The sequence below is a fragment of the Abramis brama genome, assembly GCF_963993115.1.
Source record: "Abramis brama genome assembly, chromosome: 2".
Taxonomy (NCBI): domain Eukaryota; kingdom Metazoa; phylum Chordata; class Actinopteri; order Cypriniformes; family Leuciscidae; genus Abramis; species Abramis brama.
The window spans coordinates 19,933,472-19,951,983 of NC_139964.1; the positions used below are offsets into that span (position 1 = coordinate 19,933,472).

The 18,512-nt window shown below is 38.2% G+C and overlaps 1 protein-coding gene across 2 annotated transcripts in view; it reads right to left on the reverse strand.

The window, feature by feature from the left end:
* Nucleotides 1-7,659: 7,659 nt before the first annotated feature.
* LOC311077825 (complement C3-like) overlaps nt 7,660-18,512 on the reverse strand; it is a 59,989-nt gene continuing 49,136 nt past the window's right edge. For both annotated transcript variants that reach the window (XM_084106456.1, XM_084106455.1), the window contains exons 36-39: nt 12,976-13,056; nt 12,806-12,889; nt 12,546-12,678; nt 7,660-8,803 (exon numbers count right to left, since the gene is read on the reverse strand). In XM_084106456.1, coding sequence (XP_083962582.1) covers nt 8,662-8,803; nt 12,546-12,678; nt 12,806-12,889; nt 12,976-13,056 — 440 coding nt within the window. In that variant the 3' untranslated portion in view covers nt 7,660-8,661. The remainder of the gene's footprint in view (nt 8,804-12,545; nt 12,679-12,805; nt 12,890-12,975; nt 13,057-18,512) is intronic.

An 18,512-nucleotide genomic window follows, 5' to 3' on the forward strand; every position in this document is an offset into this window, starting at 1 on the left:
TTACTTCTTAGTTATTTTTCTTGAACCTTAATTAGTAGATAATTAGTAGTAGTTCTTCAAGAGTTATGACAGAATTCATTATTTATTGATTAACTAACTGTTACTTAACACAATCATAAAAATATATTACATACTGATTAGTTAACACATCTTCCTTAGTAGTTAACAGTAGTGAAGAAGTAGTTAATGAATAATTAGTTAATTAAATTAATTTTTATAATTAAAAATTATAATTAGTTCTTCAATAATTACTTATTAGTTATGCAGTAAGTAAGATACAGTATTCTAAAGTGTTACCGTCAACTCTTCAAAGACGATGATCAAACAATATTGGAGTCTCGCTATCCAAATTTCTTCCAAATTCTAGAAAATTTCCTTATCTTCTACTGGGCAGCTAATATCCAGAAAATATATGCATGATGTAATTCCCCAGATATTAATTGCCATTTGATAGAAGCGAACTCCTGTGTATCGTCCTCGATTCCAGCATTAGTTTTTGATCCCAATATGCAGCGACCCTCTAAATACACCACTAACCCGATTGTGCTTTCTTCACTCAAAATCTGGAAACAGTTTCGTCTTCATTTTAGATTAAACACGTCATGATCCACCTTTATGCCTATTTGTGGTAATCTTCTTTTCGTACCCTCTACTTTGGATTCAACTTTTGCACAGTTCAGGGAGAAGGCTCTAGTATTGTTTCATGATTTGTTTTCTGATCACACATTTGTGTCATTTAAAGATTTGCTGAGTAGATTCAATTTATAAAACTTATAAATCCAATTTATTCCACTATGTGCAATTACATGACTTTGCTAAAACACACATTTCTACCTTCCCTCACCAGCCAAAGAAACCTTTAATTGAATATATAATGTCACTTCCAAAATCACATATTGCCTCAATTTATGGCCGGTTATGCTCTTCACAGTTCCTCTTCTTTTTGCACTCAAGGAAACCTGGGAGAGAGAGCTAGGACTGGAACTTGATGAGGAGCTGTGGAATAATGCTCTAGCTAAAATTAATTCTGTCCGCATCTGTGCTCGTTTAAATCATATTCAGTTGAAAGTTGTTCACATAATTTATTTCACCAAAGCAAAATTGAAGAAACTTTCTTTAACCGAAGATGAGAGGTGCAAATGTTCACTGTCCCCTGAAGATCATACTCATGCATTTTATACTTGTCCGAAATTGTATTCATTCTGGTTTTCTTTTTTGTCAAAGGCTCTTAATGTTTCTGTGAAACCCTGCCCAATAATTGCAATTTTTGGAGTAACCGTTAATGGATTGTACAACAAGCGGCATGCGGATACTGTTGCTTTTGCTTCATTGGCAGCCAGAAGAGGAATATTGTTGCATTGCAAATCCTCTTGCCCCCTCCAAATTGTTCTTGGTTGAAGGACTTGATGTCCCTTCTACTCCTGGAAAAAATGTAACACTCCTCTCAGAGACTCCTTTGTTGAGACTGTCCCTTCTTTGGATTGTTTTCCCTTTATTTTTTGTGGGGTATAGGATGGGTAGGGATAAGGATGTTGTTCCGGTTATTTTTATATAATTTTTATTCATTAATTTCTATGGATGTTAAAAAAGAAAACAGTAGGTTGTGATGTTCTCCATGTATGTCATGCATATATATGTGACCTGATCCAGCAAAATGAGTCACAGTGACCCAAATTTCAAAATTGAGATTTTGGTATTAATGGAAAGAGGAGACCATAAGCTTTCAAATGATATCCAAGTCAAAGTCATACCTTGAATGGTTGTAAAGATATACACATTTGAATTATGGTCGTCTGTCCTCTTTTTCCAATTGAAAACCTGAGAAAATCACTTTTAAAGTTTTTTGCCCGTTTTTTGTTGATATCTTTCAAAATCCATTGCATTTAAAGGGATAAACTATTTATTGTACAGCTTAATTTGACCAAAGACATTAATATATGCTATTAAACCAGGCTGAAGCTCAAATTATTTTAAAGTTTTTATTTTAATAAATAATTTAAAAGGCACTTTTACAAACATTTACTAAAATCAGAAAGTTTGAACAGAGGTGCTACAGTTTTCCTTGAGAGGGTGTGTGTGTGTCTCTCTCTCTCTGTGTGTGTGTGTGTGTGTGTGTGTGTGTGTGTGTGAGAGAGAGAGAGAGAGAGAGAGAGAGAGAGTGAGAGAGGCAGAGAGACAAGGAAACAGAGAACAAAATAATGTTAGCCTATGCAATATCTTTGTGTAGGCTAGTTGACAATAACAGTGTAACACATTCATAACGGAGATACCAACAGTTAAATATTGGGTTAAAATAAATCAAACACATTGTAATGGATTCTCCTTGCAGATAAATACACTCACAGAATAATTGCACTCACTCACATCCATACACGATAAATACTACAGGGCTGTCACTGCTGTCGCTGTCATCAGAGGATGACACGTCTCCAGATCCAAAAAAATCACTGACTTAGCCACTCTTGATGACCAGCAGCAGAGCTTAGGTTAGAAGCCTCTAGTGATTTTAACGCTTTTGGCGACTTTTTGGCGACTTTGCTGTCTTTTGACAGCGACATTTCTCAAATTAATAATATTTAATCTTTCTGAGGAGATCTGCTAGCTTGTTTACACATAGCGCTATGAGTCTGACAGGAGGATGGCTGGACCAATCGCGTGCCGGTCAGTCGAAACGGGGCTTCCCATTGACAAATGATCAGCGTTTGTGTACATTTCTAAGCTTTTTGATTGGTTCTATACAACGTGAAACACCATATTTGGAGAGCAGAGACGTTTGAGGGGATTCCCGGGAAATGCTCAGAGGTGACGAGAGGAGTTGAGAAAAGCAATATTAATTTTCAGCGAATTTAGTAAAACTTTGTAAACTTAGTCATTTAAATACCTTTACTCAATTATCTGGACCACGAAACTTTAGGAGATTATTTTTGAATGTCTGTTCTTTGAAACTGAGCAAAAAAAAAAAAAATTTTTCAAATCTATTATTTCATTGTTTTTCCACATAATCGGCCCATATCTTAAAATGGAACGTTGCGACTTCCGACTCATTTCGCCAGATCGGGTCACATATTGTCATTTAATAATCTGCTCAATAAAAAATAAAATAAAAAATTATATATATATACATATATATACATATATATATATATATATATACATATATATATATATATATATATATATATATACATATATATATATATATATATATATATATATACATATATATATATATATATACATATATATATATACATATATATATATATATACATATATATATATATATATATATATATATATATATATATATATATATATATATATATATACATATATATATATATATATATATATATATATATATATATATATATACATATATATATACATATATATATATATATATATATATATATATATATATATATATACACACATATATATATATACATACATACATACATATATATATATATATATATATATATATATATATATATATATATATATATACAAACAATGAAACCATAGCCTAGAAATCTAGACGGACCCTAGCGGCAGCAAAATGTATCTTGCAGCTAGGGCAGTCTAGCAACTCTCCATTGACTTTCGAGCTGCAAAAACCTAAATTGGGTCAGGCCAATCACGTCGTGTATAGAGTAGGTGGGGCGGGCTTAACATAATAACGACAGACTTGCGACGGTTCCCTGCTACTTGAAAACAAAGAATGACGGCTGCTGCTGGCGAACATCTTTCGAATCGGCTTTGTCCGCGACTCTGGAGGACTTGGAGTTAAGTTTTTCTTTGAGAAAAGAGCAAAGAACGGCACTTAAGTCATTCTTATAAAAAGGAAGATGTGTTCGTAGTTTTGCCGGCCAGATATGGCAAAAGTTGAATCTATAAACTAGCTCCGCTGTTGGGAAAACGCTCTGGTTGGTTGAAGCGCTGTCCTATTGCGTGCAGAGTGAATTTGAAAGACAGCCGTTTATCCCACCCCTCGGATTGAGCCGTGTCTATGGTGAGTTGCCAGACCTAACATCTTGATGTAGGTCTGGCTTGCCAGGATAATGAAACCATGTTCTGCATTGTAAACTTCATATATGTGCAGTCTGCATATATCAAAATAACAGAGCTTGCTTTAAAAAAAAAAAAAAAATCTAAATTAGCTTCATGAATCCTGTTTTTTTAATCAACATTTGAATGTGGGTAAGTTTCATTTAAAAAAGCAACATTTTGAACAAAAATCAGATAAAATCACATTTTTGAAGACTTCAGAACGATGATCAAAACACAGATGCAGTAGATCGAGTCCATCAACAACCCTAATGCTTTAGTTGTTTCCTTTTCATAGGCCAAAATTTCATGTTAGCCATGTTTTGATTTATATGCTGTTTAATGTTTGGTGATCAGCAGAGGTGGAAAGTAACAAATTACATTTACACGCGTTATGTAATTGAGTATTTTTTGTGTACTTTTGTTTTAAAGTACACTGTTAACCCTTGCTGTAAAAAAGGCCAATTTTGGACAATATCAGAACAGTGTTGCCAGTATTTTCCTGTTAAAAAAAAAAAAAAAAAAAAAAAAAACACACTGGTAAGGTCTAACAGTTTAGGCTAGTTTTTTAAAATCAGTAATTTTACTTTTACTTAAGTACATTTGTTTGAAGTATTGTACTTCGCTACATTTTAAATCATAGGCGTTACTGAGTAAAAAAATAAATAAATGAAAAATAATACAAGGGGGGAAAAAATCGGCTTCGGAAACTAGTGCATTGATTTTTTTTGATTGGTGGGAGAATGTACTCGGTTACTAATGTAACCTCGGTTCTCTGAAAAGGGAACAAGTATTGCGTTGTAAACGCTATGGGAAAACTCCTTTTCTCGAGAATATTGAGGCTTTATTTTAAAATGCAGTGCAGCTGCACAGCGCAGGCTGTCTAAGCGCGCTGATTGGCTGGGCTGCGGAAACTGCACGAACCTATGGCGAAGCAGCGAGGACGCGCTAACCTATGAGTGCGCTTCCCACCTCGCACATGCCAGAATGGGCGTGGCCGCTGACTATATAAGCTGCCAATTCTCGCCATAGAATCAGGTTAAATCGACTGAAGCAACAGCACCTGACGCACAGCCTAATAGCACAGCCAATACTCGTTCCCTTTTCTCTATAAAAACCACTCTCATCTTGACTCAGTTGATATGTAGGCGCTTCTCTGAGCTCGACCAAACCTAAGTTGGAGGAGTCAGTCGAAATCATCTTCCTTGTGCACAGTAAGTCTAGTTGGAGTACTGATGACGCAGAGGCCATGAGGCCCAGTGCCCTTTGAAATGTTATGAGGGGTGCGAGGGAGCCCGCTTTGAACGAAGCAGCTAACTGTTGAATAGAGAGAGCGCGGTCTGGCGGGTCTTTACCACTGCATGAAAGAGTGGGGGTCTGCGAGCCAATTGAAGCGAGTAGCCTTGCTTTATTGTGTTCATTACCCATCCTGACACATCGGGGATGGCTTGCCAGGCCTCGGCCCGAGTGGCTAGGGGCTGAATGAAGTATGGAGACGGGCCACTGTTGATGGGGACCCGGTCACCTGTTTTTGCAAGTAACCTTGGTTTATTATGTTCACTACCCGTTTTGACACATTGGGGATGTGAATGAAGTCTGGAGGCGGGCTGCCGTGACTCGGGGACCCGGCCGCCCAGGTGTTTGGAAGAGGAAATTTGCTAATTTGCTCAAATTAACGGTTGAGTCCGACCACTCCTCGACCTCAGACGCCGCCACTGACACACTGTCATCCATATCTTCCACCAATCCGCCGAACGAGATGAGGCCGCCCGCTTCGAGTGAGGGGCGCTGATAGGGCTGGGCGATATATCGCATGACATTGTTATGCGCATCTCGTCAGTAAAGCCGGTTCCTTGATTAGTAGTAAATCGCCATCACCTGCTTTCAGATGGAGTGGCATTTACTACACAGAGCCGTAGTTCACTGACAAGCTGAGCCATATCGCATTAATTATCGCAGCGATACGTCCGTGATAATTCATGCGATATGGCTCAGCTTGTCAGTGAACTACGGCTCTGTGTAGTAAATGCCGCTCCGTCTGAAAGCAGGTGATGGCGATTTACTACTAATCAAGGAACCGGCTTTACTGACGAGATGCGCCTAACAATGTCATGCGATATATCGCCCAGCCCTAGGCACTGGTCCGTCTTCGTGAACAGAACTGGTGAAGACTCGCTCTCTGGAGGGAGCAAGGCATGCGGGGACGGACCCGGCATGAGTTTGCTTGCCTCAGGACGCTCGTTAATCCTCTGACCCCGCCGTTTCTTCCTCCGTGGCTCGAGGAGGTCTGGAAATGGGAGGGCGCAAGGGGTGAGGTCGCTCTCCAACGTAAAGAGAGCTAGCCGCGAGCGCAGAGCGGAGAGCGGAGAACGGCATATTCTCGCAGTAAGAACAGCCGCCCTTAGTGAGCGCTGCTTTGGCGTGCTCAGAGCCGAGGCAGGAAGCACACTCACTGTGCCCGTTGGATGAATGCAGGAGGGCCCCGCATGAATTACAGACCGGACACCGCATTTGAATCAATGCCGCTTGCTCTTTTTGTGAATGCTTGTTTAGAAAAAGGATACTCTGCTGGATTGAAACGGCGATCAGCGTTGATGGTGTCGAGACAGGAACTGATCAGGAGCCACCGGTCGCTGAGCTGCTGTTGCAGGTCTCTGTGTTCCGCTGCTGGGCTGGATCAACGATGAGAGAAGCTTCTTTTCTGGAGAAGACAGCGATGAGATGCAGAGAGATGCGTCGTCACTGAAGGAGATTAAATCTGATTCTATGGCGAGAATGGGTCGCTTATATAGTCAGTGGCCATGCCCATTCTGGCACGCTTTGGCGGTTTGGCCATGCCCATTCTGCTTCGCCATAGGTTTGTGCAGTTGCCGCAGCCCAGCCAATCAGCGCACTTAGACAGCCTGCACTGTGCTCGCTGTACAGCTGCACTACGTTTTAAAATAAAGGCTTCAATATTCTTGAGAAAAGGAGTTTTTCCATAGCGTTTGCTATCCGATTTTTCTAGTCAATTTTTACTCATCTCAGTATAGCAATTGAGTTTGGTAAAAGCTGTTCATTCATTCACACACAGAAACGCGATTCATATTTAAACAGTCTTTTTGCGTGTACAGACACTATTGCGATTAGAACAAAGCAAATATAGAACTGACCTATTCCTCAGCTGGATCCGTTGCTTCTCGAAATGAAACTTGCAGCACTTCTGAGGTAAATTTTCCAGGATTATTATTAAGATAGTATTATTCCTCACAGTGTCGTAAAGTACATGACTCTGATTACACACGGTGTGTGTTATCCAGCTGATTGTGGGTGTTCACAGGTTTGCATGAATGCCTCAGATCATTTGCGTTTGAATAACTGTGCTCTCCGTGGGCAGGGTCACATTAAAACTTAATGAGCTGAGATGAGAACGACTGACATCTCTCTCTTTTCATACATATTACATAAACTGAGAATATTTGTTTTTTTTTATATAAATTACTTCATTTAAAAGAATATAATTCAAGCTTCATGCCTGTATGCCTGTTTGACTGAGTATTCGCTTAGTTATAGTTCATTTTCGGACGTGTTTCAGAATGGACTTCACTGACAGAGAGAAAGCAGAACTTGCATCATGTTTATTTTTCTTTATTTGGCAAAAAGCACAACACTTTGTTTTTATTGCGAGTATACACAAAAAATAGACACTTAACAGGATCGAATGATGTTTGACACTTGTATGTAAGATCAAAGTCAACAGAGTATTTTGAGTCTCTTTTGCGCTCCGACCATATTGTCTTATGATTATAAAAATTAGATACAGATTTAAAATACCACACAAAACAAATTATAATGTTGGATTTGTGTTATTAGAATATTCTTGCAAGGCACTGTATATCACACCATGATTAATTAGTCAGGAGTCTAAAATAAACATTTTCACGTTTCATTCAGTCACCCCTTTTTTAAAATACAGAATTACAAGTATTTTAGCTCAAACATGCAAGAGATTATGTTTAATTTCCTGTAAACAACAAATGCTGTTTATATCCCAGTCAACAATTTGAGCTCCCAGGATACTCATGATGTGGTCACAATGATCTAAAAGTGTAACTTCACAGCGCACCCACTGTGGTCACCATTATGGTGATCGGTGTTTGCTTTGGTTGGGCTCTTTGGCCTTGACTTTTTAATGTTAGTTTTTCTCTGTCAGCTGTAACTGTTTGTTATGGTGAGAACAGCAAGAGATACAGTGATCAAGTATGTTGGCTACTTTTTGATAATAAAGTTTTTATTATCATATACCAGGCAGTCACATTTCAGGGTTTAATCTCTGGTATCAATTTTGAATGATCATTTGTTTGTGTTTATATGTACACGTGGTTTTGCATTTTGGCTGTCTAGTTTGATATATTGGATTAAAGCGTTACATTGATAATGGTGTTTTTGGAGTTGTTTAATGATGTTGGAGCCTGACTTCAAACAAATGTTTATACGTCAACCCAATTTTCATTTTCAACAAACGTTTGACGTCTGAGCGATGTTGGAGCCCACGTCCAATAATATTTCTAGCTGGGGTGACTCACATTGTGACCATAGTATGAGCTGTGAGGTTGTTGACAGGGATAATTATACAACACATCCTCTTCTGAGGAGGCTATTCTGGAGCAAAGAGATGCCGATGTACTGTTCCCTGTATTCTCGAGTTTGGCTTTCCTCTCTTGTTGGCCAGTATTCAACCCAGGTGCGCTCTCCAAAGATGTACTGCAGACTAAAAACAAGTCAAAACAGACACAATTACCGACTTAACTACACTGTATGCATTTACGAAGCACATGCATCATTTTAGTATAAGGGTCAATGAACTATACGCATGTCGACAGTGATAAAAAAGGAGAATCCTTTGTATACATGTTGGTTTTTATACATTTTTGACAAACATTTAACACAAATTCAGTTTCACTTGTACAAAACATTTTAATAACAGGTCAAAATACGTGATATTTTGTCAGGTGTCTAATGGGGTGTTCGGGCAATTCCACGCAAAAGTCATCCTTACCATGAAAAAATAAAGTTTTTACCTAAAGATCAAAACCCCTTTTAAGTTGTCCATTTAGGTCTGTAATATACTGTATTAATGTGCTGTATCAGAAATTTTAAGAAAATTGCCTTGTTTTTCCACCACATATGAGGTGAGCAACAATGCTAAAATTTTAATTTCAACCAGCCATATTTCATGCTTTCAAAAGAGGTATCAAAGACCCCACTTTTAAAAACTTAATTCGAACATAAAGCATTTTGCTGAAAGATGGAGGCATGCCTGAGAAATAAATATACTAATTTGGTCATAACAGCACTGCCTGTTGAATTTATAAGGGCTTTAATAAAGAGGTCTCGACGCTTCAGTGCTCTGTCACGTCCGTAACGTTTTAAAGATTAAGTTTATATAATATAACAATTATAAATGCAAATAACTTGAAACTTTATATGCAAAGCTAAACTATGTTTATGCTTACTAGGATCGACATTTCATTCCACTACTTTGCTCTGAACAACCATAATAATGCGTTACGGACGTGACCGTTACGGACGCTTCACATCAAATCATATGCAATTGTGATCGGTTTCAGGCTTTCCATATATTCAGTGCATATCCAATAATCGCAATAACATTTGTGCTTTGTTAGTTTTAATATGAAAAAATGTCTCAACTTTCAAATTCAGTCTATTTTATAACAAAATGTAAACAATAGAGGCCGCTCTTTAATACGGCGTGGTATATTTCTGTATATAGCGCCTCAGTGCGCGGCGGATAAAGCGCACATGAACGGATCTTCTCTTCCTCTGCCAGTTACAGGACGAAATATGAATACAGAAGGAAGTATATGATACAGTACAACTTAAAGAAGAGCATGTGTCTTATAGCCATAGGACACTTCCTTCGGGATGTCGCTTTTTTCCCTCTTGGTTAAAACATGAATATTCATCATAATCCCGCGATCAAGCTGACAAAATAATAGTGATATTGCAATCATTTTGACTCACGACTTAAAAGTAGTTTAAAAGTAGACATTTCAGACGTCCTATAGATATATTTCTCAGGTATGTGAGGCAAGTAGCCTACATTATACACGGAGTTTCGGTTCATTTATGAGGCGCGCTCCACTTCACGCGACGGCGCCTCTGTGTCCTGATTATATTGTCTGTTATAGCCTATTTTCTTGTTACTTAAAAAATCCAGGCAATTGGTTGATGAAACATTGATTAAAGTTAAGATACAATTTATACAAAACGAAATTCACATTAAAGAAAAGCTTTCTACAAAAAAATAAAAAATAAAAAAAATAAAAAATAAAGAATTGGTCAAAATCATGTCTGCCCGCTGATATACTGTATCCGATATATTGCGCATCTTATGATCTTACTCATGCTGTTATCCTTTCATATAATTAACATATGAAATAAAAAATTAAATTATTTTATTTAAACATTAATATGAGACTAAATGCCTACTTAAATGTAATGTTGGAGCGGGATTTGAGTGAACGCCGTCTTACCGGTGAGCATGTTGTGGGAGAGGTACGATTTTCGAACAAACATCGAATATTATTTTTGCTTATAATACCAATCCTTAATATTTGGTGTTTTAAATGCCTGTTTGAGGTCTCTGTGAACGTTTTGGGTACTATTACTTTTGGTTTGCGCAGTGTAATTCACAGAATTACTAAAAAATATTTTGGCAACAAAAAGTTAGAGATTTTTTTTGTCACGTCCATAACGCATGTGTATTTCCCTCATATTAAATATAAAACGCATGCGTAGACTGATATTTTTCTAATGTCTGGACTCCTTTATTAAGGGAGTATGGATATATAAACAGACGTTTACAATATATTGGTATTAAATGCATTTTCTGAGAATTTATATTTCAAGTTTTGACTGCAAATGTCACGTCCATAACGCTGGAATTGCCCGTTCTCAGTTTTATGATTTCACAAATAGCTTCCTGCATAATGCTTACGTCACTAACTTTGTTTTGGCAGACAAAAGTTTTTCATATATTAATATTTTAGAAACAAAATAGCTTTTTTTTTGTCTTTTACAAAATATCAAAGTTCACTTATGCCAAAATTTAATTTTCTAAGAATTACAGCCTTATTATCAGAATATTTCCTCCTTTAAATGGGTCATGAACTGAAAAATCGAATTTTACTTGAGGTTTTGACATCATACAATAAGAATTTTCTGTAAGTTTCAGAACTGATAACTTCCTTGTTAGTCCAAAAACGCACTTGGTTACTAACGTAACCTTGGTTCCCTGAGATAACGGGAATGGGTACTGCGTCACTAGACGCAATGGGAAAACTCCTTTTTCTCTGATTTACTGAAGTTAAAGGTTGTATCAGCGATTTCAGGCCCAAACATAAATGATCACATTCATCTAATCTTTCCTAACGATCCGCTAGCTGCCCGCCCCATAAGCATGGTGTCAAAAAAACGCGTCTCTGTAGGCAGCCTAGGCTCTGAGATCTGCACACAAAAACAGTTGGTTTCACCACCACTCAAAACCAAAATAAATAGTGTTCCAACCAATCACCGACAGGGGTGGGTGTTGTGAGGTTTTCGCATGCAGCCGTCATAGGCAGCCGTGGACGAGCGCAAAACCTCACAACCCCCCTGTCGGTGATTGGTTGGAACACTATTTATTTTGGTTTTGAGTGGTGGTGAAACCAATTGTTTTTGTTTTTTGAGAAGAACTAATGTTAAAAAAGGAAAGGGTCAAGAGCCCAACGAAAGCAAACACTGATCACCATAATGGTGACCTGAAACGAAACATTCCATAAAACATTACCACCTAAACTTCTGTTAAATCTAAATAAGAACGTGTGTAGATGTATGATATAAATAAAGCCAAACTGATAAAATAATAAGTGCAATAATGTGTAATGGCTCGAAGTCAATAGTTCTTGTTTCTCTTTTTTCTGTTCTAGTTGTGTCTCTTTCTTTCAATGATTCTGCTGATTAACATCAGGTATCTTCAATAATGCTCAACCATCACTTAATCACTTAATTATCTCATTAACTTCAACACTGCTTCAGTGTTCATTTTAACACCCTGTAGTGTGGTATACTATTGATCAGCATTACCAAACGTGGACGTTTTCCACTAGAAACAAACATTGATGTATTATTTTAATTTAATACTGTGAAGCTGCTTTGATACAATCTGTATTGTGAAAAGCGCTATATAAATAAACTAGACTTGACTTGACTTGACACATATGTACACTGAGGAGTGTTAATTTAACACTGGGGATTTTGCTGTCTATTCAAGTCATTTGGTATCAACTGCATTTCTTAATTTATTCAAGTCTATTCTAGGTTATTTAAAATGCATTTTGACAAAAAAAAACAACTGCCCCTTCATTGAGCCTAGAACAATATTCTACAGACATTAAATAAATTAAGCTCAGGCAAATCATGATATTCACAGACACACAGTGGACACTTACCTTTCTCCTTGGTTTGTCAGTTCAACATTGCCCATGATGAGGTACGACTTGCCTTCTACCAATCCCAAATATTCTCTGCAACTGGGACGAGCCAAAAACGGTCTGACTCTCCCCTCAGCATCATCATCAGTGCCTACAGGACAGAACAGGAAAAGATTAGTCTGGGACATCCATACATCAACCACAGTTCAAGAGTTACAGGCTCTAAAAACATGTAATTCAATATACTTTGATGGACACAAGTGAATATTGAATCGTACCTTCTTTCAGCACCTGCTCCACCTTCATGTCGTAACTGTCAGTGTCCAGTGCCAGATCCATCTTCACTACTCTGACTTTATAAACTGTCAAGCATATGTGCTATATCATTATTGTCATCAGATCTGTGAGACTTGATCTCAATGGCTGAGAAAGGAGAACATGCGTTTACCATAATCCGTGTCAGATTCACAGGCTCTACCAAAACGGTCCAGTTCACTGACCTGATTCTTCTTCTGGAAACTGCAATTTTCTATGTTGAGAGATTTGAATTTTTTTTAATATTTATACATTACACACACACACACACACACACACACATATATATATTTATTAGGGGTGACCCTGAATAGTCGAAGATTCGATGCTTCGATTGGAGGAGCCTGATTCGACTACCGATCTCACGGTCGAATCTTCGCAGAGGTGTTGTGAAACGAGGATCATGCCACTTTGGCTATATGGGGGCGCTCAATGTCTGATTTAAGTTTCACTTTCAATCCGTGACCGACAGAGAAGCGTCTTGGCGGCAAGGATTTAAATATTTAACAATGTCTGAGATAAGAAAATCTAAAGTGTGGATGTACACCATCAGAAAGGATATTCTACAAGGCTGGATTTAGAATCAGGAAAACCAAGATCGCACTTCTGCCGGCCAACGTTAACAAGTTGGTTTTCCACGGGACATTCTAAAATGCTTAACGTGAAAAAAGCTTTTAAAATGCTTAAAAAGCACTTTAACGTGGCTTGATGTGACTTGATGATACACAGTACACACTTTATTAAGAAACCATACTATGTGCAGATAAGCAGATGAACCCAGAATATGAATGCAATGCGTTCCTCCTATAGTAAAGCGTTTTCTTTACATAATTTGATGTTTTAATTGAACTATTTTAGGAGATTAAGTCGTTAAACGCTTTTCATGTTTTAGAATGTATTTTATCCGCGTGCACAATTTGAAAAGACTCCAGCGGACACAGACAGAGTGAAAGACTGGATCTACCCACCCTCCCACTCCCTGTGCGGTCCAGTGGGTTCACACTTCCTGTTTCGAATGCGCATGCGTCGCGTCTGAACGCGTTGTTGTCTTTGGAGCTCCATCGATTGATTTATAATTCTTGATTTCTCTTTAAACTCACTTACAACGAACATTTTCTATTTTTCCTCACCTCATAGTTACAACGCGGACTGTTGAGCAGACGCGTCTCAAGCCTATTAGTGATCCAACGTCGGATACTCTTATAGGTTACTCCTGTGGATCACGGCTGAACGCATCTTCTCCACACTCACTTACAAACAAACATTTTTTCGCCTATCGTGCGTCTACTCTACACCTGTACCACTAAAAAGACGGATTATATCCAAGACTTCAGTCATAAATTAGTATTAATATTGATAGCATCACTGGTAGCGTCGTTGCTAACTTAACTTACTGTCCATCTGTTAAAATGGCGAATATATCAGATGTAAGTAGTCTACCTTTTGGTGCAGGTGAGGACACATTTGAGCTACACGCGTTGCAGTCTGAGCTGGAAGCTGTTGAGAAACAGATCCACGAATTAATTTAGTGAGAAAAGCCGAGCTGATAGACCGGCGGTTAGCTCTTGAAACATCACGCGCCGATGCACACAAATCAGTGATCAACGTTACTAACCCGCTGACTCCGACCTCGTCTACTCCATGCGTTACTCAGCATCGGTCACGAGCGTCGAGGCCGCGATCAGCCATGGTCTCGTTTACGCCGGCTCCAACATGCCACCACGAAGCCTGGATATTTCCGCAGCGGAAGACGCGAATCAGGTCTAGACCAAGAAAACTCTCTCCGACCCTCCCGGTTTTCGAGATATCCACACAAAACCGCTTCTCCCCTCTTCGCGAAACAGAACGCGATGCTGTGATCATCGGTGATTCCATCGTTCGACACGTACAAGCTACGTTAAATAAAAGTAAGGTGCATAGTCACTGCTTTCCTGGTGCTCGTGTTTCTGAAATCGCTGCTCACGTTCCCGAGATTCTGAACGAGCGCGTCGGAACTGTGGTCCTGCACGCGGGAGGGGCCGACATCAGGCTGCGACAGACAGAGGTTCTGAAGAAAGACTTCAGGAATCTGATCGATACGGTACGCAGCACATCGCCTGATATAACGATCATTGTGTCAGGACCGCTTCCCACGTACCGACTAGGTCATGAAAAGTTTAGTAGATTATTCGCGCTAAATGAATGGTTAATGTCATGGTGCAATGAGCAGAAACTGCTCTTTGTAAATAATTGGAATCTGTTTTGGGAGCGTCCTAGGCTTTACCGTGCTGATGGCTTACACCCAAGCAGATTCGGATCGGATCTTCTGTCAGATAACATCTCCAAAATGTTAAATACCTTTTGACTAGTAACCAAAAGTTCAAATCATAGTCTCTGCTGCACCAAATTAACTGATATAAATAGTGTAGAACATTGCATAGAAACTGTGTCTATTCCTCGTTTAGTGAGATCAAATAATAATTCTACTGCAGGATCTAGAAAAAATCTAATTGTTATTAAACCAGAAAATGTTGCTATTAGTAACCAAAAACAATTTCTAAAGCTAGGTCTTCTAAACATTAGATCACTCACACCTAAGGCAGTTATTGTAAATGAAATAGTCACGGATAATAGCTTCGATGTACTTTGCCTTACTGAAACTTGGCTTAAACCTAATGATTATTTCGGTCTAAATGAGTCTATTCCATCAGGATACTCCTATAAGCACGAACCCCGTCTGATTGGTCGTGGCGGCGGTGTTGCAGCGGTCTATAGAGATATTCTCAATGTTACTCAGAAAACGGGTTATAAGTTTATTTCGTTTGAAATACTTGTACTAAATGTTACGCTCTTAGATGTTAGAAAAAAATCCATATTATCTCTAGCCTTGGCTACCGTATATAGACCGCCTGGGCCTTGCGCTGATTTCCTAAAAGAGTTTGCAGATTTTCTCTCAGATCTATTGGTCAATGTAGATAAAGCATTAATTGTTGGAGATTTTAACATACACGTAGATAATCCAAATGATGCGTTAGGGGCTGCGTTTACAGATTTATTAAATTCCTTTGGGGTCAAACAAAACGTCACCGGACCAACTCAACTAATTTAGAGGTCTTTAGAATCGCGTGGAAAGACAGTATGTCACGTTATAAAAAGGCCCTAAAAGCGGCCAGGGCTGAGCATCTCCGCAAACTAATAGAAAACAACCAAAACAATCCTAGGTTTTTATTTAACACCGTGGCTAGACTAACAAATAAACAGACGTCACCCGAACAAAATATCCCGTTACAGTTTAGTAGTAATGATTTCATGAACTTCTTCACTGAGAAAATAGAAAACATCAGAACCACAATTGTAAACATTCAATCCTCAATCGCACCTTATAATTCAGCCTCAATTATCCCCCCGCAAGAACAATTACAGTGCTTTACAACTATAGAACAAAAAGAGTTAAATAAACTTATCACTTCATCTAAAACAACAACATGTTTATTAGATCCTATACCAACTAAACTACTGAAGGAAGTGTTACCTGTAGTGGAAGAGCCTCTCCTCAATATTATTAACTCGTCTTTATCTTTAGGTCATGTTCCAAGAACATTTAAACTGGCAGTGATAAAACCTCTCATTAAGAAACCACAATTAGACCCGCATAATCTAGCAAATTATAGACCCATTTCAAATCTACCTTTTATGTCTAAAATACTAGAAAAAGTTGTGTCCACTCAACTGGGCTCTTTCTTGCAAGAAAATGATATCTATGAAAAGTTTCAGTCAGGATTCAGGCCGCACCATAGCACTGAAACTGCGCTCGTTAAAATCACAAATGATTTACTCTTAGCTTCTGACCAAGGCTGCATCTCAATACTAGTTTTACTCAATCTAAGTGCTGCGTTCGATACTATAGATCATACAATACTCTTAGATCGACTACAAAATTATACTGGTGTTCAAGGACAAGCATTAAGCTGGTTTAGATCATACTTATCAGACCGCTACCATTTTGTCTATTTAAATGGAGAAAAATCGATCATAATTCCAGTAAACTATGGAGTGCCGCAGGGATCTGTGTTAGGCCCTCTATTATTCTCAATATATATGCTGCCACTTGGAAATATTATAAGGAAACATGGAATTAGTTTCCATTGTTATGCTGATGACACTCAAATATATATTTCATCACGGCTGGATGAAAACGCAGAGTGACAGAGTGTGTTAAAGATATAAAAGATTGGATGACGCGTAATTTTCTATTATTAAATCCAGACAAGACAGAGGTAATACTTATCGGTTCAAAAAACCGCCCACAGAACCTCTCACAATACAACTTTGACATCGTAGGATGTCCTGTTACTTTATCCTCTACAGTAAAAGACCTGGGTGTTATACTCGATTGTAACCTGTCTTTTGAAAATCATATTTCATATGTTACAAAAACAGCCTTTTTCCACCTTAGAAACATTGCTAAGCTACGTAATATGCTATCAGTTTCTGATGCAGAAAAGTTAGTTCATGCATTCATGACCTCGAGACTAGATTACTGTAATGCTTTATTAGCCGGTTGTCCTGCATCCTCAATAAACAAGCTACAGTTAGTCCAAAATGCAGCCGCTAGAGTTCTTACTAGATCAAGAAAATATGATCATATAACACCGATTTTATCATCACTACATTGGCTACCTATAAAGTTCCGTATTAATTATAAGGTATTGCTACTGACTTATAAAGCCCTAAACGGCTTAGCTCCAGTCTATTTAGCGGATCTTCTATCACCCTATAATCCATCGCGCTCTTTAAGATCAATAAATTCAAGGCTTTTGGTCATACCTAGGATATCCAGATCAACCAAAGGAGGGAGAGCATTTTCACATTTGGCTCCAAAACTCTGGAATAGCCTTCCTGATACTGTTCGTTGCTCGGACTCACTCTCCCAGTTTAAAACTAGATTAAAGACGCATCTTTTCAGCCAGGCATTCATATAATATTGTTAATCTCACAGTTTCAAACTACAATCCGGCCTCTAGTTCATAAATGCCAGAGGAGAACTGGCCCCCGACTGAGCCTGGGTTCTCCCAAGGTTTTTTTTTTCTCCATTAGGTCACCTGATGGAGTTTTAGGACACCATTAGGCCGCTTGATGGAGTTTTTTCGGTTCCTTGCCACTGTTGCCTTTGGCTTGCTCAGTTGGGGATATTTTGGGGATATTTAATTTTATTCTATCAATCAATAAATTCCACTAGAAACAAACTTTGTTGTATTATTTTATTTTAATACTGTGAAGCTGCTTTGATACAATCTGTATTGTGAAAAGCGCTATACAAATATACTTGATTTGATTTGATTTGATTTCACCAGATTAGTCGCCGGTGGCTCGACCATGGAACAGGTGGTACTGGTTTACATGTTACCAGTAGCAAGCTTCCAACAAGCCTGACCTGACCAATGGTTCAGCACAATGGTGACCCAAAAAAACAACATTTTACAGTAAACTATATACCTGTTTTTTAACTTACAATTTATTACTGTTAAAATACATTCCGTGGGTGTGTCTTTTTATCTTACACTGTTAACCCTTTCAACCCCACAGGAAAATTCTGTAGTGTCCATACTACACAAGAACTACAAAAGACTTCCAGCCATTACACATTATTACACTTATTATTAACAGTATGACTTTATTTCTGTCATACAT